This window comes from Megalops cyprinoides, chromosome 18 (assembly GCF_013368585.1).
Source record: "Megalops cyprinoides isolate fMegCyp1 chromosome 18, fMegCyp1.pri, whole genome shotgun sequence".
In the NCBI taxonomy this organism is placed as follows: Eukaryota; Metazoa; Chordata; class Actinopteri; order Elopiformes; family Megalopidae; genus Megalops; species Megalops cyprinoides.
In genome coordinates this window covers 31,111,244-31,137,407 of record NC_050600.1, presented here as the reverse complement: position 1 = coordinate 31,137,407, position 26,164 = coordinate 31,111,244, and the positions used below count along the sequence as shown (strand labels likewise).

The 26,164-nt window shown below is 41.3% G+C and overlaps 1 protein-coding gene across 1 annotated transcript; it reads right to left on the bottom strand.

Moving 5' to 3' along the window:
• Positions 1-9,008: 9,008 nt before the first annotated feature.
• mfsd8 (major facilitator superfamily domain containing 8) lies at positions 9,009-26,074 on the bottom strand. Its single transcript, XM_036551968.1, has 12 exons — positions 25,616-26,074; positions 24,478-24,569; positions 24,168-24,211; positions 16,620-16,860; positions 14,587-14,700; positions 13,682-13,826; positions 13,137-13,195; positions 12,699-12,807; positions 12,021-12,155; positions 11,634-11,737; positions 10,353-10,576; positions 9,009-10,229 (listed from the first exon to the last, which is right to left on the bottom strand). The coding sequence occupies exons 1-12, from the start codon at positions 25,672-25,674 to the stop codon at positions 10,023-10,025; spliced, it is 1,533 nt and encodes a 510-aa protein (XP_036407861.1). The 5' UTR covers positions 25,675-26,074; the 3' UTR covers positions 9,009-10,022.
• Between the last annotated feature and the right edge of the window lie 90 nt (positions 26,075-26,164).

Sequence of the window (26,164 nt, the reverse complement as noted above, 5' to 3'; positions counted from 1 at the left end):
TCTTTTATCAAGCAGGGCGTAGCGTAGCATGACATCACGTACCAATCCCTGGGATGATTACGGTAACCCTGAAGTGCAAAACACAGCAGCAAATAAAAAATCACGACAGCAAAATAAAAATCACAACAGCAAAATAACGGAACACAACAGCAAATTAAAAATCACAACCGCAAATAAAAAAACACAACAGCAAAATAAACATCACGACCGCAAATCAAAAAACATAACAGCAAATCAAAAATCACAACGGCAAATCACTAAACACAACAGCAAATCAATAATCACAACAGCAATTCAAAATTCACAACGGCAAATAAAAAATCACTAGCCTACAGCAAATCAGAAATCACAACAGCAAATCACAATGACATTCATTTCTACCGGAAGTCTTCTGCCTCAATGTTTTCTTAGCGGGAAGAAAGGTTAGTTCCATTTCTTATCGTCTTAGGACAGGGTTCGGCAACCTTTACTATCTATAGAGCCAGAAAGAAAAAAAATATGTCTGGAGCCGCAAAAAATGGCCTATTTGAGCCCTTTAAAAGCAGGTAGCCTACCACAGCGTATCAGTCTAAATTAGCCTATCAACATTGCTAATAGGTCTAAATGGGCATTCATTCATATGTTTTACCACAAGGTGGCTGCGGTAGGCTATTTATGATTATTTGGTACCAGGCAGTAGTCTAACCAGTACCAACAGAAAATTGACCATTCTCGACAGTGTGTTTTATCGTATCATCATGTAATCTTACATTTTATAATTTTTTACATGATCTATCAGATGTATATTAAATAATATCTGTCTACAGTAACGATTATGTGCGCCTACAATTAAAAAAAAATGTAAAGGTAACGTGTCCGATTCGGGGAAGACCATATGATTGTATGGGGAATCTGCAGGCTAGTAATGTTACCTAGAGTTAGCAGCTAGGTAGCAGTGTAGCCATATATCAACGGATCCCCAGTAGCCTAATGGTAATAGCGAAGTAGGGTTGCCAACCGTCCCGTACAATACGGAATCATCCCGTAATTGGAAACTAAAAATGTTCGTATTCAACTGATACGGGACGCGTTTCATTCCGTAATTTTGAGAATCACTTAAGTACAAATCCATGGGAGAGAAATATTACAGGTTAGACTATTAAGGCGATTTATATGAGGCAGAAGGAAACCCCGCTGCTCTCCCTCAGCCTGTCTGTCATGTTATGTTCCACTATCCAAACAGAGAATGCTTAAGCACTGTCAGCGTTGCTACGATACACCTGACAGCGCTGATTGAAATTCTTTCATAATACCAGATCTGTTTTATTCAAAAGTAGGGCTGGGCGATCAAACGATAACAGTAATGATCACGATATAATTTTCCTCGATATAAATATAACAAATGTTCGATTTAATTACTTCCCATGCTTAGATAGCATCACAGAAATGAACCACGAACTGCCAATCATGTCGCAGGAATAGAGGTATGCATTGCGCAAGTTAGGTTGCACGATGAGAGGTATAAATTCAGGCCAGCATGTGGTCTGGTTTACAGATAGATTGGCTGACAGGCTTGTAGTTGGAGCGCAATAAGCGAAATGAGCGACACCGAAGAAAAAGCAGTGCCCATGACCAGCTCGAAGGATGAAGACATGGTCGACAAGAAAGATCACTCAACTTCAGTAGTCTGGAGATATTTGGCTATTTACAATCCAACAAAAAATCAGAGCAGCATGCACTGGAAACTTTGCTGAAGACACGTGCCATCAAAGACAGGCAACACCACGAACCTGTGTCATCATTTGAAACAATAATCACCCGTTAGAACACGCAGAAAGGGATTCAAGAAGCTTATCATAGTCCATCAAATGTAGTTTTTATATATATTGTTTTTCTTAAAAAAACAGTTGTTTTATTCTAAAGAATGAGAAAATAATATATGTTAAACTGTTGTTTTCACAGTCCAAATAAAATTCTTGAATGATAATCTGTACAAAAATACGTTCAAAAATACAAAACTGATCAAATTCAGGTTTGTGTCTTCGCTTGTCTTAATACACGGGCCTGTAGATGCATGTCTGGTAAATGGCTGAAGCCATTGCAGTTTCCTTGATGTGATTATGTATGGTATGGATAGGACTTCTTACAGCCAAGTATGTGGGCATTTTTATGTTATATCTTTAGGTACAGTAAGTCTACAACTGAAGGGTAATGCAGGTGTAAGACCCGTATTTGTTATACGCCCCCAAATTGCCAAAACTCAGCGTGATTCGCGCGAGCACAGTTAACCCGCGAGAGCGCGTATGCCCTCCAGCGCTCGCCAAGCAGAAATTCTCTCGAGCGTGGTGGCTGCTTTGTGCGAGAGAATGTTTTCTACGCTCGCAGCATGTTTCCTGCGCTCGCGACATTTGACATAAATCTGACACCACACTAAAGAGCCGCGGGTTGCCCACCCCTGTCTTAGGTGAATTTTCTCTCCCGCTGTATGTCTCCAATCATGCAATCATGACGTTCTTGGGAGGAGACAGATGCCATTTCCGATAGAAATTAATTTCCGGTAGAAATTAATGTCGTTGTGTTTAATGATTTGCTGTTAGTGATTTGCTGTTGTGATTTTTGATTTGCTGTTGTGATTTTTATTTGCGGTTGTGGTTTTTATTTACGGTTGTGGTTTTTGCTTTGCTGTTGTGTTTCGTTATTTTGCTGTTGTGATTTTTATTTTGCTGAGGTGTTTTGCACTTCAGGGCCACCGTAGATGATGCCTACGACAGGGGAGTAAGGGAATACAGACATTAGGGATAGTTAAGATTCACCGATTCGCATCGGTGCATCGGCATAAAAGTTCACGATGCGATTGTCCCGATTAAAAAAAGTGCACCGGATAAAATTTGGGATGAACTCGGGATGCATCGTTTCTAACATCTTTGCATCGGTAAAATCCGATTTATTTATATATAATTATTAGTAGAGGCCATATCCCTTTTTTTAGAAATGTGACCAATAATTTTATGTTGAGATTAATTCCCCCCTAAACTGTTTCTCAAGCGCACTCTCTCATCTTCACTTCTATCAGTGGCCAATTCTCTGCAAGTCTGTTGGTCAAGTTTCGCGCGAGATGGAGGCGTGTCCGAGCCAGTCACAAATTATCATGGAGGAGAAAGAGTCACATGTTCCACCGAATTGCCATAAATCAAATGTTTGGCGACACTTCAGATTTTTAAAGAGAGACCGGCAATTTGACAAGACACATGCAATTTGCAAAATATGCCGTGCTGCTATAAGGTATACAGGCAGCACGACTAATTTAAGTCAAAAAGAAACAGCATAAATGAGATAGGCTACTTACTGAGTTGCAGCACTAGAGAGACAAATATGTGAATTAAAATGGCACTTTTTTAGTTAATTTATGATTTGCTGTCTGCTTAAGAACCAAAGAAATAAAATCAAACTATCTGTACCGTATTGAATTGCATAGCATCATATTCCTTTGCCTCGCATCGTATCACGTTGAATTGCATTGTGTTGAATCAAATCGTGTCGAATCGCACTGCGTCGCAATAGGGGTGAATCGTATCGTATGGCATTAGTAGTTGCTTCATATGTAGGCTTTAATGTATCGGATCGTTGGCAATGCATCGAGATGTGTATCGCATCGGCCTCAGTGACGGAGATGCACATCCCTAACAGACATACGAGCTTGAGTTTACTTGGTGGAAAGATGGCAGAGGGAACCTGTAACGCTGAGGACGCAGAGGAATTGACCCAGAAGGCATCGACATGGCCGTACCTTGACAAATACATGTGTTTAAATGAACTCGACACTTTTTTGTTATGTGGAGCACATTTTTTTGTTTATTTGTTTTTGTTGCCAAATTGGTTTTGGAGCAGTGAGAGTAACGATCACCGGTTATTGTTTAATAAACAATTGAACTGAACATTTTTTACCTACGTATCTGTTTGACAGTTACATTGATCACTGACATAGCATTGACTTGGCATAAAGTTGGTTCAATTAAAAAAAAAAAATAAAAAAAGTAGCTTCTGATGTAGTAAACGACTTTTGCCTTGTTGGTGTAGCTTAGCTTGCTACATTTCTCTTGCTACATTTTATGGTGAGTAACTAGCTTAGCTCACTACACTTTTCAAGTAGCTTGCCCAACACTGCATATATAATCAGAGCTTTCTTCAGATTTACATCTTACATACAAGATCTACATCTTCGTGTTCATGTTTCGATAACTTCACACCCAGTAAATGGCTCCCATAAGGAGGCCTACCCTATTCTGTCATGTAAAACCAAGTGTTTTCTCTGGATTTATATTTTTCAGACACAATGTGCTGTATCAGACCAATTTCATCATCTCATCAGAAACACATGCACAAGCCAAATGGTGAGAACGCTACTTACATGTGAGAGGAGGAAAACCTCCTTGGCCATGCCAGAATATTTAGCTATTGCAGTCTTGTGATCTTAAGCAACAGAAACTGAGCAGCCGCAGATGTCAGATGGCAAAGAGGAAGGTGAATATGTCTACACACCACATCTCCAGCCTGTTCTGTACAGATGAGAGACTGACATTCTATGTATTCATAAAGGGTGAAGCTAATATACGTTCTCAGTTGTCCCCAATGGACCAATTAAGGGACTTTGCTTGGTGTGGAGTACGTGTGGTATGTGTAGATCCACCTTACAGTGTTTGGTTGTATTTGGTTGTATGTTGTGTGTGTGGTTTCATAGACACAATAACACCTATCTATTCCCAAGGGTTTGGTCTCCCCAATTCTTCACCCGACAGGTACTGGTGCAGTACTGAGGTGGGGGAGGTCACCACTACTTTTATATTGTCCCATGTCCTTGGCCCTGTTGGGGTTCCTATTGGTGGCCAAAGGATACGAACAGAGGGCAAATGGTGACCTGGGGGCTGTTCTTGGGGCAGTGCTTGTACCTCAGGTTACCTGCGGGGGTCCTGCTGATAAGGGGAGCAGCAGGACCGGTTAGGCAGGTTACAACTGAGTTGCAAACAAAGGGTCTGTGAGGGGTAGAGGTTGTGTACACAAACAGGAACTAAGGAATGTGGCCCTTTCCTACAGTGGAATTTACACAGAATTATTTGCGCATTTGTTCTTTAAATGCTTGTTATGTCAAAAAGAAGTATGCTAAACTACTCAGACGTGTTTTGCGTTCTGACTGGTGTTAAGCATAGTTAATACTGGTGTATTAAGCACTGATTAAACTGCTGTTTTCATGCAGTTCTATCAACAGGATTCTCATTTAACCATGTGGTTCCCATGCAGTGTCTGGTTCTGAAAGAAGGGCTCCTGACCCATATACTGGCCCCAGGTTAGGCTTCAAAATGAAAGCACTACAGGTACATCTACCCTCAGGCTCCTCTTCTGCAACTATTAAAACACAGTGCAGAGGCAGGTATATCTGTTTATTTAATCTGATTTCACAACAGATTGAAAAGTGAAGATTTTGTTTTAAAAATAGCCATGTTGAGATGTTTAGTTTTTGCTGGAAAAGTTTGAAGAGCACTGTTGTAGAGCACTGACGTAGCCATGCAACACTTCTTTTCTACCTTTGGATGAGTCATTGGTCTGATTTCTCAATATACTCTAATCAAATAACATTCAAATAATGTTTACACGACTAAAAATCAAAAGGTGATGATGCATTGACACCAGAGGTGGGAAAACCCCGGCTTCAGAAAGTAAAAGTCCTACCATGTATTCGTTCTAGCCATTCACTAAACAAGGTGATTTCACCGATTAGCTCATCTACCTGGCTGAAGAGTTGTGCTAATTAAATTCAGCTGGTGTAGTGCATGGGTGGAACAAATACGTGGCAGGACTTTTACTTTCTGAAGCCGGGGTTTTCCACCTCTGATTGACACTGTGTATTGACAATGTGTACTAACGTTAAATATTGACCCTTCAAACTAGTTTTCGTCAAGTTCAATGTGTCATTCACTATGCCCCTTTAATTTTTATTTGTTCTATTATGATTTGAACTCTACATAAAGACAAAATATAATGAATTATCAAACCCAAAGAAAGTTTAACAGACAACTTCACACCCAGTAAATGGCTCCTATTGGGTGCCTATTCAATTCTGGCATGTTAAACCAAATGTCTTGTGGTTTAGGCAAAACGCTTTAGGTATTGTTTCCTATCTCTCACCACATTCCTGCCTTTTGCTCTTGTTGAGGGCAGTCAAACTCCTCCTCAACAGCTCCAAAAAGTTGAGTTTTACTGCTCCAGTCTAATAAAATAAGCCAATCCTGATTACCAATTATACCTTTGACTAAAATTAACAAGAACACTGCCACATACTTAGGTCTCAAAAAATGAGGGATTTTTTTTACAATTTCTTTTGACAGCTTACTTCATGTCCACTAGATGGCAACACCTTGAAACTATACCTGGTTTCATTTTGCAGACAAACCTCACCCTTGTGTAAACAGAGAGGCATGACCAAAGTACAATTTCAATAACACGTTTTGTTTCTCAGTTAAAATGTGACAATGTAGCAGCAAATTTTTAGATATGATACAGCATGATGAAAATTATTTCAAAACACTGTACATGAACAAATATATTTGTATACAGTTCATTTTCATTTAAACTTACATTCATCATCTATTTGCAAATTTCAATTTTCTCTAGTAAAATTAAATGCAGTGTATAAATGTATAAGCATGGATTATATGTTTGGACCCTATCAAAGTAACACTTTTCTAAATGTACAGTTAGGAGACAAGATTAGCTCACTATACACACAGCAGAATTATCTTGTATCCAGGACCAGGTAACCCAAACCATTTACAGGTGCTTATTTCAGTTAAAAAAATCCATTGAGAAAAAGGAGACCACGACAGCCTTTTACAATGATACATCAAACAGAACTCACTATGTACTGCAGCTATGTTCAGAATAATTTTTAATGCAATTAGTTGACAATTGTTGCAATTCAAGTCAAAAAACATTCAAAGATTAGTAAGTACTGACACCTTCACAACATAATAATGCTTACCTAAAAATAAAACATCCCATTATTAAGATCAGTAAACTCTTTGGTAAAAATCTACTGTTATTTTTTCCATCCAAATGCTCAAAAACATGGCTTTCATTTAGCAATTACCCATCACTTCATAAATTTTGTAACATTTTTAAACCTATCTGCCATTTTGGACATTCAGACTTTCTAAATCATCATGATAACAGGATGTTGGAAAAAAATGTTATTGATGTTAAAAATGAATTTTGAATGTTAAATAAATGAAGTCTAATGAATTAATGAATAAAATTTACTGTTGTTGAATTACTGTTTTCTGTATCAGAGCAGTGGTACATGCTATCACTCACAAAAGTCACCGTGAAATTCAAGAAATGTTAAGGGATTACCCTACCTGAAACACTGTACAGCATCAATATAGGGGAGTTACCAAGGGTTTGGGAAATATGCCAGTATCTGATGACATTTTTACATGAAAATGATGGAAAATTTCAACCGTTTGTCATTCTGACATGAAAATTTATCCAAGTGGAAACATTAATACAGACAATGCTCCAACAGGGGAGCTTCAATCAGTGCCCTCCCCATTTGGCATGTACAAGCAGTGATATACCCCGTTTATAAAAGGGTGCTGTCAGTTATCTGAGTAACTGTGCTGTGTTACAGCACACAGGATATGGAGCCAAAGGCTTCATCTTATCATGGTATGTTTTGTTTTAACACCGTTTTAGTATGAATTTGCCCAAGTTGCGTTACTCCACCATTTCCATTTCAGATACTTCTCTGGTACAAAATTCACATGTGTATGAATGTTAACAGCATGCTGTAAGATGCCCTGGACAAGGGCTATCTGTCTGTGAAGGAGAGCCTTTACCACCTCTCCCTACAGACTAATTGTTAATTGTTAATCACTTGTTAATTGTGTGCACCTGTTTTGATTTGTGGGGGGGACCATGTTATTGGCTAACAAGCCACACCTCCAATTAAAGGCAGATTAAATACAGGTGTGGTTGCAGAGCAGGAGAAGGCTCATTGTGTCCCTGCTGTTGCTTTGCATAGGTTGGTTTCCTTTGTTTTGTTTATTGGGTTTTACAATAAATTATTTCTTTTAACCTTTTGTTCTTTTGGTTCATTTATGGGAGAAGTGTCAGCCAGCTTCTCTACACTGTTAAATGGCCTGCAATGACCCCATGGCTTCTGAATCATGGACCACATTTACATAACATTTCAGCTGTTACTTCCACAGTTTTTCTCTGGGTTTAGTCACATCTTTTACCCTTGAACACTCCTCACATCACTGTGTGATATAAAGGGTACTCCGGCATTCACACATTTGGGTTTGTGCAATTTTTCTGTGAGTGAGAAAGGTTCATTGCCAATTTAATTTACTGATGGTCTGAGGTCTGAGGTCTCAAAGGAAAACTACATTATCCACCTTTACTCCTAAACTTCCTTTCAATTTAAAAGACAACACATTGAACATTACTCCAGTAAAACATCACTATAATGTTATCAGCTATACAACTGAGAATATTACTTTATTTACATACATCTATGAGTGACAGCAAGACTTTAATTTCAGTGGAGAAATAAAATAACAGCTCTTCCGTTTATGCATGGCCTGAAAGTTAGATCAGGACCATGCATGGTAAAGTCAGTGCGCTCACAACATTAAGCCATAAGGTTACTGCACTTAAATACACTGCCCTAAAACAAAGACAGTAGTTTTACAGACCCCAGCGCTAGAAGCACACACAAATAACTGTACCTTGTTAAAAAAAATCAAATAAAATCAAGTCCAAAGGAATGTTAAGGTGGGTGAAGGCTGACTAAACATATTTAGTATGCCTACCGATGCACTTTAACTGGATTTTAACTACAACACAGACTAATGCTGGGTACACCTACAGCAGGGGTGGCCAACCCTCTCCTGGAGAGCCACTTGTCCTGCATGTTTTAGATCTCTCCCTGCTCCAACACAGCTGATTCAAATGATCAACTCGTTATGAACTCCTGAAGCTGCTGAATAACAAACTGGCTCTCCAGGAGAGGGTTGGCCACCCCTGGCCTACAGTATCATGGCTCCAGGTAAACAAACCGTCATCCTATGAGAGGGGGATTCCACTTCCTTCCACAACAGAGAGGCCATCTTCTCCTGCCACCTCGAGAGGGAGCCCTGTGCTTCCATATCTGTGTTTCCACAAACTTACGATACCTGTAGGTCAGCTACATCCAATGCAAGGTGAAGGCATTTCCCCAAACCACCTGAGCTGAAGCTGAAGGTTTAGGAGCTGTAGAGGCATTTCCACAGCAAACAGACCCCTGCCAGTGTGTTGGCTGACTGCAAGTAGAACAGTGCTGGCTGCTGAGGCTGGGTAAGAGGACGTAGGAGCATTATTCCTGTACAGTGCTACACCTGAAGAGACATACTCCAATGCTTACTCCGACATCCAATCTAGGTAGCACAGGTCTCAAAAAACCACCCGTACTGTATGCTGCATCCGCATCAGTGTGGTCATCAAAATCAACAGGATGTCCGCCTCACCCATTTATTACCTCAAAACGCCATGCATTCAGGTAGAGGCTGTACCAAAAAAACTGCCATATGAGGTCCTACTGGATCAGTACACACAGCTGAGACAGGCTCAAGCTAGGTTCAGTCTGCTCTAGCAAGTTAGAACCTTGCTTGAGTCCAGTTTGTCTGTAGGCTACTCTAGTCTGCTGATTCTCATTCTCACAAAAGTAATAAGTAAACAGCACAAAATCAAATGCAGTAGATAACCAGCCTCCTCATTCAAGAGGAAGTGACTTTGGAGAGAAAGATCAGTAGTATCCACCTACCATGCTTTTTGCACACTGACAACTGGCCTAATCTGCTCCTTTCCCAGGCCTGTACAGAGAACAGTCTCTCAGCCAATACGGAACAGTTACTGTTCACAGATGATTTGTCTTGGGTAGCCACACCTACTGGCAGGCTTCCACATGCCACGTCCAGTTGGGCAGGCCCCGCCGAGGAAGCGGGGCGGGGCTATTCATGCATGCGTCCGTGGCGCACAGAGAAGGCAATGAGGCGGTGGTACATAACGGCCAGAAGGATAAGAGCGCCCAACAGCACCGCGCAGATGACGCTGAAGGCCCAGCGCGGGCCCAGGCTGGTGTACACCTGGGACACAAACACCGGCCCCAGTGTCCGCGCCCCACTGCCCGACGCCGTCAGCCAGCCCATGTATACGCCCTGTGGAGGACACATACACACTCTAACACGTGTACCTAGACAACACAACATACTCACACGCCCTAACATTTATCCTGCAAGTGTGTTTGCCTGTGTGTGTGGAAGGGTAGTGATAGTGCTCACCTGTGGTTTTGGACCCAAGATTTTTGAGTAAAGGGTATAGGACATGACGTTACAGGCTGGGTATCCCACCCCGATGAGGATGTCGGAGGTGATGTACTGTCCCAACTGGATGACGGGTGTGAACAGACACCACGTCTGCTGCACAGGGCAGCCTGTGGGCTCCAGGGTGGAGTTGGAGCTTTGGGTTGGGCTAATCAGGCCATGGGTGGAGCTGTTCAGAAGGTCTGCAGTCCGTGGAGGTGGAGGCAATGAAAGACAGAAATAAGTTAACTTTTACAACAGGCTGAGTCAGGCAAATACAGCTCAATCAGAGATCCCCCATCCGTCACCTGCAGGTTCATCTGATGGCCTTTAGTTTGGTAGTACATTACACATCACTTGCTTTATGGTAAAGCCTATTTCCTTCACATATCTGGGATACCTGGAGCCCAATCTATCTAAAGAGGATGTCATTTGCTTTTTTGGGCTGCTGATTTTCATGTAATGGTGGACTTCAATAATTATGAATAGGATAGCCACAGCTTTTTTTTTTTCTTTTAATGTGCGCTTTAAATGCAAAGTGAAGCAAGCCATGAATATGCTTTCAATAATTGCCTCATTCTTGCTTTAAATCAGCATAAGAAGCCATATTTGAGATTGACATATTGAGATCTGTAATAGTAATGCTTCAGTATCTTAAATGGAGCTTAGCTGACTCATTGGTAGAAAAATATAAGGCATCTCAATCTAAACTGAAAATATAGTCGTTGTTTCCTTATATACCTTTTCAGGATTTTACTTTAACTGCATAATTGGCTAATGAACTCACTACTGTGCAAGCTGTGTGTGTTTACATTTGACCTACTATACATTACAAATGTTCATATCAAAGTTACTGTGGTTTATAGGGAAGTTACGTTCTAACTTCTTGTTCTCATGTGTGGAAGAGATCCCACATCTGTAGACCTGTCTGCCTCTTCACATTCAAAGCAATATCAAAGGGCCTCAACATGGAAACTGTGCCTTACACTATCATAGCCCTGGCACAGTGTATTATACCACATAACAGAGCTCTGTAGTGACACCAGCTCTATTCAATTGCTTGATTTACAGTGTGTTCCACTGGTTAAGGAATTCCTCCATAAATATTTTCATAAGCAGTGGACCAAAATAAAATTTCCTCAGTTTGAGTCCAAATCATGGAACTAAGTGCTTTGGGACTGTGTTGGCCACTGGAATCATTACAGCTGCACAGCAGTGGCTGACTGTGCATCCCTAGTTATCACAAGTGAGAAACTGTACCTGACCACTGGATTTTGGGGTACTCATTTCCCCAAGGCAGCAAGATGAAGAACCCACAGAAGATGACAGCCAAACCACCAAGGAGGACAGGACGATCCCCCACCCTGAAAATGGAAAACCAACAAATCAGTCTCTCTACTGAACTCACAGATGAAAAAACAATGCTACCACCAGTGCTGGGTTTATCAATAAAAAACACCACCATCACCCCAGTCTCCTCCATGGAGTCAGCACAGATCTAAATATTTCAACAAGCCGCGTCATCAGGAAACCCTGATTATACCTATTCAGAGTTTCTGAAGGTTTTTCACACAATGAATGCTGAGATGGTCTCTTTCAGACCATGTTCTTGGATATCGAAGTGGTCCTCTTGCACCTTTGACTCACCTTTTTGACACCACCTTCACCACTAAGAAGACCACGATGGACTCAAACCCGATGCAGGCCAGTATGATGCCATTGTAGAGCACAGCCTGCCTCCGAGTCCAGGCGAACATATCCATGGAGAGGGGCGTGGCTATCCTGGAGCAGTAGAGGCAGTCACTGGTGAGAGGGCTAAAACTACATAGCGGGCTCACATTATTAATCCTGCCTAAAATAAAGCAGGACTGAGGAACTCCCAGCAGCCTGTGCTGCAGAGCTCTGAGCAAATAGTCTTGCTAACGAGCCCTGCACCAGACCTGCCTCCTGCAGCCAATTAAACATACATCTGGAGACAACTGCGCACTGAACTGAGATAAGTATGCAATGACTGCCCCCAATTACAGGGAGAAGCACTGACGGTTACCCAGTTGTCCTTAACGTAATTAGAAACACCTACCGCACATCAATTGAGTGGGTAAATTACCCATTGCTTTTCATTGCTGGGTCTTTGGGCACACACAACCTCACTTCAGAGCACAGATAGTGACCAGATACGTTTCGGGGCCTACCGCACAGCTGGTGAGCTGGTTACTGGCTACAGAGTTCGGAGTTCTTTAGCAAAATGGCTGCCTCTTAACCTTATAAGGACACGGAGGAAACCCAGACAGCAGTTTTCAGAGAAGACTGTGAAAAGCAACTTGCGTTTCAAAAACGGCGAAAATGAACAGGACAATGAAGAACAGGATGTTTGACGTGATGACGGCGACTTGGTCGATGTCGCCGCCCAGGCTCTCCATCACACCGACTCGTTCTGAGAGATGAGAGAGACCCTTATTAGTCACCTTTTAGATGCAAAATTCAACAGGGAAAACACCATTTCATTCAAAACGAGTCAGTAATTACAGGACCATGCAAATCTGTTAACACTCCAAAACAGAAAAATGCACTAAAGACCTAAGTAAATTCTCCTCAATATCAGTTTTCTGCTCATAGTTAAGAATGCTGAGTTGAAGAACACAAAAAAATCACCAAAATTGAAATTACCATAATGGAAGATTATAGAGCAGTACCCTCTGAAATACAAGCAATATTACGAAAGCAGTATCTTCGAAAATTTAACGTGAAATTACAGAACAGTACCTTCTGAGATGTAATTTATTGCGCTGATTTGCCTGCCGTGATCATCCACGCGGTGCTCTCTGGGGAATGAAATATGACACCATCACATTTTTAAGCAATCTATGCTATGCACTACACCCCAGCAGGCAACAGTGCCTCCTGTCATATCATACATCATTTCGTTATTTAATCCACTTGCACCAACTTTTCCCTGTGAGTCAAACTCTGGAAAAAAAAATCTGTACTCAGCAGCACCAGATAACTTAATGTATATTGCTGTATTAGTGTTAAATGGATGATGTAATATACAGAGTATACTACTGTATTAGAAGTAAAAATAATTATAGCCCACTAGTTTAGTGAACACCAGCATTATGGGAAACATATGAAGCCTGTCATATTAACCACCTACTGGGCAGAGAAGCAATGCAGGTTAGGTACCATGCTTTATGGTTGAACCACAGTAAGCTGGGATTCCAACCCATGACCTTCTCGTTAGGCTGGCTCTAAACCCACCGTTCCACACCATTTTCACACAGCAGGGCGGTGTGCAGGTGGTGCCTCACCTTAACACCAGAAGGACCAGGAGGATGTTAATGATGCCAAAGCAGGCAGCCAGGAGGGCAGGCGCTGTGTACATGTTCAGCTGCAGGTCCAGCACACCCAGTGACACGCCCGTCTCACCAATGAAGGACAGGCCGGCCTGCAATGCTGAGAAAGCACACACCCACAGAGTTTACACGTGCCGCAAGTTGCGCTACGACCTTTCAAAACATGTATGCTTCTGTGACCATGCCTTTTAGAGGCCTATGGATCTTTGTATACTTGGCATATCCGATTTCCCAAATGCTTAGTGATTTTTTCCCTGAGCATTTACATAGTTGCAGTTATGTACTGATGATAAATGATCATTGTGAGGTGGAGGGCTGATTGTGAAACTGTGTCCGGGGTTCTGTGGAAAATAAGTTTTACCTTACATGTTTCCAGCATGCACAACCTTTCAATAGCTCAGTATGAACAATATATCACTTCTGTATCAGACTGAGTGAAACATTAGTGTCCATTAGTTCCATCCTGGCCACAAACCCATTTTTGGGTGTGTCATTTGTACAATAAAGAACTGCTCTGGAAAGTGTGCAGCTAGGAGTCTTTGTCACAGTGAGACAGAGGGGCCTTACAGGGAGAGTAAAGCCAGAATCACATGACCAAACTGAACATCCTGGATGAATGGGAGGTCTATGACTGAGAACACAGGCACTTGATTGAGTTTCACTGATCCACTAAAATTGCCCACGATTCAGCAACTTGCTCAGTTCAGTCTCCACGCTCATTCATTCTCAGAGTAAACCATGCTGACAGAAGAGACCTACGCATGGGAATGTAAAGCTGGAAGACGCGTAAACGGCCTGACTGTGATGTGCAATGTTAATGCAGGGTTGTTGTAACATTGTGAGAATGCGGTGTTGCCTACCTGGACCCAGTATGAACCCCAGGGCCTGACAAGCGCTCATGTTTGCCATAGCACTGGTCCTCTCCTTCAGTGAGGTAGCGCCAGCAACATAGGACCTGACCACAGCAACGTTACCTGTAGATAGATAGACAGACAGACATATATTAGTGACAGCAGTTTTGTTATCAGATAACAAAAACCAAGGGTTACAATAATAACATCAGGGATATACATGTTCCTCTCTTAAAAGGCTTGGGACACAATTTACTCTGTGACAATGACTGTGTTATCATACACTACATCTACATACCCATTTTTGGTATTGTGCGCATGTTTGCAGGGAAAATGTTATTCAAAGCATTTGAAAAGCCACTTCAGCACCACATGTATCCTCTGCTGCCCCTTTTCCACCAACGCACCTCGAGGGCCGGTTCAGAGCCGGTGCCTAATCTTCAACCAGTTCTTCGCGTTTTGACAGCCAAAGAACCGGCTCTCGGCCAGGAAAACTGGTTCGAGAGCAGCACCAACTCTTTGCTGGTCTAGAACAAAGAACCGCTACGTCAGGGGCTGAGGGCAGGATTATCGTGACCAACTAAAACTTTGTGACCGCAATTTTTAAAAAACCAGAGCTAGTGTAGCATCTAGTCTGCCTAAAAAGAAGGAGAAAAACCAAAGTTTTATTTTTCAAACGTTTCGCCTTGTTGCCAGCCAGCTATGTATTTCTTAACTGTGTAGTGAGCTACTAATTTCTCACATCGATGTTATGAACGTAACACTGATGGCTAGCTAGCTAGTTGTTGGTCAGCTAACATTAGCCAAGCAAGCATAGCTACTAATTTCTCACATCAATGTTACGTAGCAGCCACCACTGCTAGCTTGGCGCTAGTGGGAAAGTGGAGACGTATACAGACGTATACAGTGATGTAATGACGTGGCTTTGTGGTGGCTCTCTGCCCATGGAAATGCAAACCCGTTCTTAGAAGGTTTGCAAGTTGAAGCAACTCCAAACTGGCACTAGCACAAGCCCAGAAGTAGCAGGTAGTTCACGTTGGTGGAAAAGGGGTATGTGAGCACTGAACTAGGGGGAAAGAAGACCTTGAAAGAATGCTGGGTATTATCAGTTGATATGATCATAAAGCTCTTTTATACTATTAACAATATACACAAAATTACATGTCCATCATGACAACCAAACATGCTTGGCAACTGGCTCTGCAAGCTAACAGAAATGCATCTGAGCTATGCATTAATAGTACATGTAAGATTAAATCAAAAGCTCAGAAATGACTAAATTCTAAGGGATATACTGTCTATATATCCTTTGCTTTTTTATGTCCCCAGCAGTACATTTCTCAAAACACTTACTGATTCACACCTAGCTGTACAAATCCAATAGGGTGTCCTGCATTGCATCGATGCCCTAACTCTAGACTGAACTAGTTATCTATGCTGTTATCAGTGCAAATAACCAAATGACAACTACCTGAAAATGGATTAAAAAGGCCTGTCACAGCTTTGCGCCAATTTTCATAATCAAAAAACTTAATTGAACTGTCCACATCCCCCTTTACACTGAAAGGAAAAACTACAGCATGACCAATCATTCTGCAGTACAGGAGCAATTTTGTCATTTAATCAAGCTATCAACATCAGCTGTTAAACTGCATATGTTTACATACATCATTTAATAATATATGTCTACAATGGTAATTCAATCGTATATGTCCACATCAGTCACTTACCATATAATGTCTAAACAGGTCATTTAACATGTCATCAGTAATTTAAGCACATATGTCTACAATGGTGATTTAATCAAACATGTCTACATTAGTAATTGAATCATATATGTCTACATCTGTCATGACTCGTATACCATTACTTACATTCCCTCACAGAGAGGTTCAACATCACTGAACTGTTTATCAACATCACAGATACAACCCTTACCCTGGCAAGCCTATCAATGTTACTCGTACTGCATGACATGACATTCACAATGAAATTCCCTAATCCAATTATATTTTCTTTGCGCAATAAAAGAGGTGAATTACCTGCGCCAAACCCCACAAAGGCCCGGGCAACTAGCATGTAGTACTTGTTGTGCGATGGCAGCAGGTACACGTAAGCGTAGAGGATGTTTGCCACCACGTTGATTACGATGGAGCACACCAGGGGCTCTGTCCTGGGCCTGTGATTGGACCACAGGCCAAAGAGGGGGGAGGCCACCATCTGGCCAAGACTGTAGGCCGCCACCACCCAACCCAAGAAGCTGGCGCTGGCGCTGTCATCTATCTGAATCGGCAAGAGAGCGCATGTTTAGCTCAAACCGTTAGCTTTCCCAAATACCTTCAAAAGGCAACACATCCACTGGGTTGTTCTCCATTTTTACAGTGCCTCCAGAAAGTATTCACCCCCCAGTGATTATTTCTTTAAGCGGTGTTGCAACATCAAATTTAAGTATATTAGAATAGGATTTTTTCTGCTCCTTTTGAAGTGACTCTCTACAGAAATAAAATGAAATAAAGTATTTACATATCTTCAGATTTATTTAAAAAGTAAAAATCTGAAAACTGCTTAATTGATAAGTATTCACCCCCTTTCTTTAAACCACAGATCCCCAAACTTTTTTTTAGGAGGGCCAGATCACTCTGCCTGACCCTTCGGGAGGGCCGGAGTATGTCAGCAACAGTAAATAGTACTGTGGACAACAGGTCTACCTTAGTTGAATATTAACCCATTACATCTAATGATATATTTCAATCTGTTTATATACCATTGTTAGCTGGGTTTATTTTACATTGCCATGGCACATTGTCAAAGTTGCATATAAAACATAATAGGGAGGTAACTAGAATTTTTAAAAAAATTAAACTAAACTAAAATTAAAACGAATTCTTAAGCATTCCAACCACTTTCATCTTTTTCTTCAACCATTTTAGTGCACGTAGTGTATATACATAAAGTTTGATAGAGTGAGGGACATGAGGGGAAGAGCCAAATGTGCATACTGAACAGTACATATTTGGCATTTAAATTAGGAAAACAGCTGCAAATCTGCAGAACTGGAAAATCTGGAAAAAATAATTATCAGTCCATTGTTCGTTGAACACCCGGCACTCATGATCAATTTTTGTTTACTATTCATCTTTGACATTTCCTCTGAAAATAAACGAAAATTATCGAGCTAGGCTAAAAAAAAAAAAAAAATCTTGTAACCAAGGCTGTAGGAAAGTTTGATATGGGAGGGAGGGGAAGACAACTTGCTATGAATTTCATGTCTATATACATAATCCCAGTCCTTAAAGCAGCATATATCTTGATTGAAGAATAAAACAGGATGGCTTGAAATAAGGCTGTTAGTCAACTATTCAGTCTAAACATTTAGGTATCCATATACATTAACGTTAGTGCCCAGCAAGCTAATGCAACAGTTGACATAGAAATTGGTCTCTGGTTGTCAGCATAGCTTACTGAGCTGTGATACTTTGAATGCTCAGGTTACATGTGCACATAATTCTCCCACCGGTATTACGCTACTAGCTAGCTAGCTAGCTGATACTAACTTTAGCTCAGCAATACGTCAGTGACAAAACAGCTGGCTAGCTAACGTTAACTTGTTCATTAACGATCAGCGAAATAAGTAACAAGCTAATGTAATATGTGAAAATTTACGACATACTCAGACAGAATACTGTTCAGTAGTAGGCTATAGAGAATTTGATACCGAAAATAGCGTGCGGTGAGTAGCCAGAAAGAATACTTCCTACGTCCTTGATTTGCAAAGGTGGTTACCTCGTGAACTCAATGTTTTTAGCCAGTGCTTTTAAACGACTGTTGTAGCTAGCTGTGTTGTCCCCAGTTAATCTGCTGTGTCAACGAGCGGGAGCCCTGAGTTATCTTCGAAAATAAAACCTGTTTATTGGGTTTACTATACTTGCGGTTGTCACTTAACGTGAATTCAACGTATCCTGAAATCAAATTTTATTTAACATACAGTAGTATCAACACTACAGAAACTAGCTTGCTAATAGCCTAGGCTACAATCGCTGTTGCCAAATTATTCAAAAGATGACTAACGTGAAACTGGTCGCTAAATAAATCCACACACGCCTATCACACTATCATCTACCACACTTACAGCAGTCTTTACTCCAAAAAAACGATGTCTAATGTCTGTTTTTTTTTCCCCAGGGGGGGCAGGTTTAAGGCAGACCCTGCGCCTCCATTGCAGCTGTCAGGTTGTATGGGGGCAAAATCAGCGATTTCAAGCAAGCAAAATTCGCTGCAATGGAAGCATAAATACGATAGCCAGCAGAGGAAAAAATGTGGAATTTCAAGCGAACTGCACCTTAAGGCGGAAAGTCAAACTAAATAAAACAGAGGTCCGGATACAATATATCACACACATTGTTTCGGGGGCCACCCAGAATGTGGGGGTGGGGCGTATCCGGTCCGCAGGCCATAGCTTGGGGACCACACTACATGAAAATGACTAAACTAGGACAAGTGTTTCATTCTCTTAAGAGCTCACACTAAATATGGTAAACAAGGTACACATGTGTTCATTTCAAATCCACCCTTGTCCAGTTGTATCAGATCAGATCAGTCCTGCTGACATAAAGAACAAGGAACTGCCTGTGAAACTTTGTGATGACTTTGTTAGGAAGAAAAAAGCTGGAAAAGCTTATAAAAAGATCAGCAAAGCTTTGAACCTTCCTAGGAGCACTGTGAAATCCATTATAACAAAGAACACAACAAAAAAAACACAACCCAGACACTACCAAGATCAGGCTGTTCTTCCAAACTGAGCACCCAGGCAAGAAGGGCAAGTGTCAGAGAGGTGTCCAAGAGACCAGCTACAACAGTGAAGGATTTACAGAGCTCACTGGCTGAAATGGGAAAACCTGTGCAGACAACAATATCATCAGCTCTTCACAGATCTGGCCTCTACAGGACAGTGACAGTAGTGGTGTAATGGATCATATCGTTGTTGATCACCTTCAAGTAGGGCTAAAAGCCACGCCCCCCGCTCTTCAGCAACTTGCTAGCAGCAATCAAAAATACTAGCTGTGACGTGCGCAAAATTCGCTTGGTCATTTTTCAGGCAAGCGATTCACGTTCGGTTAAAACGCAGCTTATTAATAGTGTGGATGAAAAGTGAAGAGAGAAAAGATACAAGCGCCATTTTAATAACCAGCAACCTTACTTAGCAAGAAGTGCTGCTTCTGACAAAGGTTGCGTCCGAAATCGCTCACTCCTTCACTCACTATTCACAGTCATACAATAAATTAATCATTTTCTGGCTATAGTTTTATGTTTGCAAATTTATTTGAACATTTGTATGAACATCTTTGTGTCTAACTGTGCCAGCTAGCTAGCTAGCTAGCTAAGTGCCTTGCTAGTTGGACCTGACATTAACCTGCTAGCTACATAATACCGCTACCTACCTAGCTATCACTACCTAACTTAATGAAAGAACTAGCATTCAGGTTCATCTGTTCAAATTAGCTGAAACTAACGTTAGCTAGCTAGCTGGCAGTTACATCCAATGTTCAAGTTTAAAATGTATATATATGCACTATATAGCGAATAGGGAGCGATTTCAGACACAGCCGAAGAACAGCAGAACAAGCGCTCATATTGCACTTTAATTTAACAATTGAGTATTGAATATTTTATTTTAAGATTTTATTTAAACATTGGACATCTTGAATGTTGTTTTCACTTAAGGCCATGGGCAAAAGTTCCTTGCTTTAAGTGTTCTTCAAGTAATAAATGGAAAACAAGGATATATGTGTCTCCCCCTTTTTTTTTTTGCTGATCCGAAAAATGATCTGATCCGTGACTCAAAACCATGAATCGATAGAGTTTTGTGGTCCGTTGCACCCCTAGTGGACAGAAGAAAACCACTTCTGAGAAAGGCCAACTGTACTGGCCTCAATGAATCTCCCATTCATTTATCCAGCAAGCTAAACACCTCCATACAATGACTCTCGGGACCACGATGCGATGTTGAGAGTGTTTTTATCATATGAATGGTGTGAAACTGAAAATACAGATACATACACTGATAAGTATCGTGTACATAAATCATATTCGCATACATAAATGCCAGGTAAGTATTTAGTAATTTACTGTTATTCTGTAAAAACTACTGCAAAATACTGTAAAGGCATAAGGCAATATACATGCGCTTAACAGAACCCGACAGAGTGCTATCAAATATAACAACTCAACTAACATTTCACTTATTTAGATGTACTCAAACTAAAGATGGATGATAAACAAATTTACTTACAGGGAATGCCTTCTTAAGGGATAACAAGCGAGGATGGCAAAGGATCTTCCCTGGATACAAACAACATGCTCTAGCAATGCTCCTACTGCACTCACTTCCTGGGTGCTCTCACTTCCTGTCACATTGACATTTTTGGAAAGAACCAGCGGGGGTCACCAAAACAATCGAAACAATAATTGGCAGGGCCAGAACACCAACACATCTGGAGTTTGCTAGAAGCCATGTGACAAAACCTGAGAGCTTTTTGAATAAGATTTTGTGGTCCGATGAGATTAAAGTTGAGCTTTCTAAAGGCAAACCAAATACAGCCAAACACCCAGGTAACACCATCCCTTCCATCAAGCATGGTGGTGGTAGCATAATGCGCTGGGCTTTTCAGCAGGAGGAACTGGAAAGCTTGTTGCTATTGTAGGAAAGGGCCACATGTTTCTGTCTTTGTCTGTGTCTTTGTTTGCGCACCACCCCCACCTCTCACAGGCACTTTGTTTACAACCCAGTTGAAACCTGCCCAAACCGGTCCTGCTGCTCCCCTTATCAGCAGGACCCCCACAGGTAACCCGAGGCACAGGTGCACCCCCAAGGATGGCCCCCAGGTCACCATTTGCCCTCCGACCTGCCCATATCCTTTGGCCACCAATCAGAGCCTCAATATGGCCAAGGATACAGGACAATATAAAGGTAGTGGTGACCTACCCAACCTCAGTACCGGACCAACACCTGCAGAGTGAAGAACTGGGGAGACCAAGGCCTTGGGGACCAAGCATTGTGTTGTTATTGTGTGCGTCTGTGCCAAAGTAAGTACTCTGCCTAAGTTCAACTGGTTGTAATACAATTGTCTGTAGAGAGAGAAGGGTGTGTGTGCACGTTAATTGAGAGTGTTTGATCGTTACGTGTAACTGTTCTCATTGCCACACCCATTAATGCAGACAAAGCCTGTATGTCTACAATGCTATCCCAGTGCAATGTACTTTGCAACACTGCTTAAACGCCTGTTTGTATATATTGACTATAGATGTTAATTGCACATTCGCAATGTAACCATCAGTCATCCACCCATTCCAAAATCCCCAATAAACATCTGAACCCAGAACCTGACTCCTGTGTCCTGACCGACACCCCACTGTGACAGCAATTTAGCCTGAGCCTAGTTATGGGTGAAACTGCCCCCTCAGTTTCAGGTATCAAGAGCAACATGGATGAAGCCAAATACAAGCAAATTCTTGAGTAGAACCCCTTCCAGTCAGTCAGAGATCTGAGTTTAAGGCAAAGACTTACGTTCCAACAGGACAATGACCCTAAGCACAGGGCAAAAACTACAAAGGAATGGTTTGAACAAAGGTGGTTTGTGTTCTGGAATGGCCGTGTCAAAGGCCAGACTTAAACCAATTGAAAAGCTGTGGCATGACCTGAAAATTGCTGTCCACCAATGCTGTCCATCTAATTTGACAGAGTTGGAGAAAATTTGCATTGAGGAATGGGAGAAAATTCCAAAATAAAAATATGCAAAGCTCACGGAGACATATCCAAGACAACTCAAAGCTGTAACTGCTGCTAAAGGACAGTGCTAGAGCCCGACCAATATACGATTAAGACCGATACTGATGTCAACATTTGAGGATTTAAAAATCCGATGATATATCGGTTAATATTTTTTTTTCTCCCAGAAACACATAACATAAACAAAGATTTTCCCCAACATTTGTTATGTGTAGTTATTTAAGAGTTCCCACCAAGATAACATGACATATTGCAGTTTAAAAATAGTACTTTGAACAAAAGTACAACGAAATATATTAAAGTTTTGATGAATAAGTCAAATGTATAAAAATACAAAAAAGTTTTTAAAAAAATCATACTATCTTAAACTATGCAGTAAACCGATAGTGACCTCGAGTAAACGCTGCTGTTGAATGCATCTAATACTACATGACTGTCTGCAATGAGGACTTGCGACTTTGGGATTTCACACTACACGTTTGAAAGAGAAGCTGGATAACTTTGGCTACCAAGCCATGTTAGATACTTGTTCAGCTCACGTTTATTTACGTGCCCCCTCTGGTTCAACCCTTTCGCACGTAACTTATTTTTTATGCTATGTAGCACAGGTTCGTTATGTTTTCATTAGCGTTATTAAACTTCTCATAGTTTTCAGTTAGCATTTGCTGTATTTCTACAGTTAAATCGCTGGTTCCTCAAAGCTAAAACTAGCCAGAATTTCTCCAATCAAGCGTTCTAATCGCACCAGTTTTAGCATATGTGCTAAACGGCTAATCACACCGGTGTGACCGTTCGCGCAAAAGGGTTAATAATTTCCAATGCACCGATTGTAACTACAGACATGCCAGTCACAGGTATATTTACCATTGCTTCATTTAGGCAAAATAAGTTAAACGCTATAGTTTAACCGCTCATTAACATCAGTGGTCTTCCACTGATAAACATGGCATTAGCTAGCTTTGTGGGTAACCTAATTTAGCAATGAACAGCATTATAAGCTGCTGTAAGCAATGTTGCCAGAGAATTTTTAGAAGTGACGAGGGACAAATGATAGGACTGTTGTTTGTTTACTTGCTACAACTGCCACACTGTTTCATAAATAAACCTACAATCAAATCTGTCAACAGCTTAGCCTACACCACTCAACTACCGTAACGTTAAACAGAATTTTGATGTTTGACTGACGGCACCGGCTTTCACGTCACTTCAGCAAAACCAGGCATGGCTGACATGAACATTGTCAGGCTTATTTAGGCTAAGATGAGAAGTGATGGGGGATATTTATTATTTAAGTGATGTATTTCACCTGACAATTATCAATTTACCATGATCACAGATGATCTGTCGTGGGCTACTCTGCTCGACTCTGCTAGGGTCAGCTGATTGTTGTGATTTGTGGCGTTCCAAACACGTGTGTTGCCAACAGTGGAGTTGCAGTGTGCCCTCCGGTGGACAAACTACGCAACTACAACACTGATAACATGGTTGAAGGATCCATCTTCCGTCTCTCCGTTTCTTTTGTAATTGTCATTTATTGGCCGTTATAAACGCGGATACTGATTTATCTGCATTTACCTCATATCGGCATGCAGATTTATCAGTCGGGCTCTAGACAGTGCACTAAGTACTGACACAGATAATAATAAACGGTGCTCACAAAACCGGTTGCAATAGTTGTAACAACACACACACACACACACACACACACACACACAAATATTCCTTCTCATCCATTCAAGGAACTACCTCAGGTAGAAATAATATACTTCCTTGACATCCAGTAAATGAGAATTCTTAGACATACCTTTTGCAGATAGGGCCATATTGATGTAATCACTATGGTGAAACCTGAAGAGAAAAAGGCAATCACTCACATCTCACACAACTTTAACAATTAGTATTCAAAAATTCAAAGCCCTAAGGTGATCAGCTGTGAAGACGTTAAGTAGGCATTGCCCCTGGGTGATTGAGAACAGCAGTGCTGGAGGCAAGTGCCACATCATGAACCACAAGCTGAACTGTTTTAGAAGGAACGTGCTCCTTGGTCATGCTGAGAGACACAAACCTTGCACAAATATGCGTGTATGGATACGTGAGTGCGCAAAAATGCTTACCCACGCTGCTGAGGAACATAGTGAAGTACATGACCCGAATGGACCTCCATCGACTCTTAACTTCGCGTGCTGCGTCCTGAAGAGTGCCATCACTGGAGAAGACAAAAATGCATCTTTACCTGGAAATGCTAGTGATGAACCACATGACAAACTCAGCTACTATACACTGTCAATAACTTGCTCATGCAGACCAATCACAACATTTCCTTCTCCATTGCTGAATACCGTGATCCATTCAAATCACTAATAACACGATACGTCCAGCCATTTTGGGGTTGACAAAGCTGTCCCATCATAAGTAAATTATGCACTTCCTCTAGCACAAATGAGTAGGAGGGTGGGGTGTTTACCTCACAAATCATTTATTACAGCAATAAAATGTAATTATGTACATTTGCTGGAATAAACCATGAAATGTTTGAAAATTAACACCTGTCACAGTGTCTGGTTCGGTGAACCAGGCTCACGCCAAGCTCCTCATCTAGCTGAAGTCCAAACAAAAAAATCTCCCTGGGTTAATGAACCAACTGCCTTCGATTCTCTCCATATTAAACTTTCATCCAACACAGACTATATCATTTAATATTCTGTAGTCAGGCGAGCCCCCTTGAGTCTACCTTCAAAATATAAATGAGAAGAACAACACAATGAAAAATACAATAAGAATTTTGACTTCAGTAAGTAAAAAGAAAGGAAGAATTCACATCCTCGCACAATTGCCTTTATATTTCAGTGCTCTGCTTGATTTGATTTGAAGACAGGCTATTCTTCTTGCATGTCGGCAAGAAAGTTGTGTACCATTCGGTGTACGATGAATACAAAACATATACACTAGTCAGAATTACGTACCCGGTAGGCTAACAAAATTTGGCGAACTATTCCTACTCCAGGAAAGGCCGAGAGCATGGGGGATATTTGTAACTATAGTGTACGGAGAGCTACGTAATCGTTTTAACGATACACACGCCATTCAGAAGAGCAATTAAACTAAATTTCAAGACTACATGATACTAATATTAACTTGGTATTTATATATAATAATGACACTTAGTCACCAGGTTAGATGTTATTTACGAAGATAGCCAGTTAGCTAGTTAGCGTTAAGGCAAACAGACTCAGTCTCCCTTTTTTCACCCACCTGCCAAGATCGCCTTTTAACAAGGGTGTATTCTCCTCAGATTCCAGTAGTTGCGACATTGTTAGCTAGTTAGAAAGCTACTGTAGATTGCTTTTTGATAGCGGGTACCGTTTGCGATTCAGCGTTTTCGTGCTAGCTACGCTTTCGCTGATCAGACTCCAGTCCAAAATGTGCAGCACTTGCTAACACTTCGCTAGCTATCCTAGCTGCGTCCTTAACAGTTGAACGTTACACATGCTTTCCAAACAGACTAACTGCAGCTAGCTGGGTAGACAAGCTTGCTAGCAAGTCTAATATGTTTCCATCACAGGAAGACAGCGCCGTGAACGATCGCTTTTAAAATGGGGGGGGGGGGCACAATGTACGCCCGTTCGTCCAGTCGGGAGAAAGACTTTTTCCCGTCCCCATCCAAAGTTTGAAGTTCAGACAGACAAAAAATGAGAGACACCCAGAGCGAGCGTCGACAGTCACGAGCAAGCTACCTAACTACCGACTTACAAAGATGTTCACAAAACACAGCGCAGACACCTTTGATTGGCTCACTGAAAA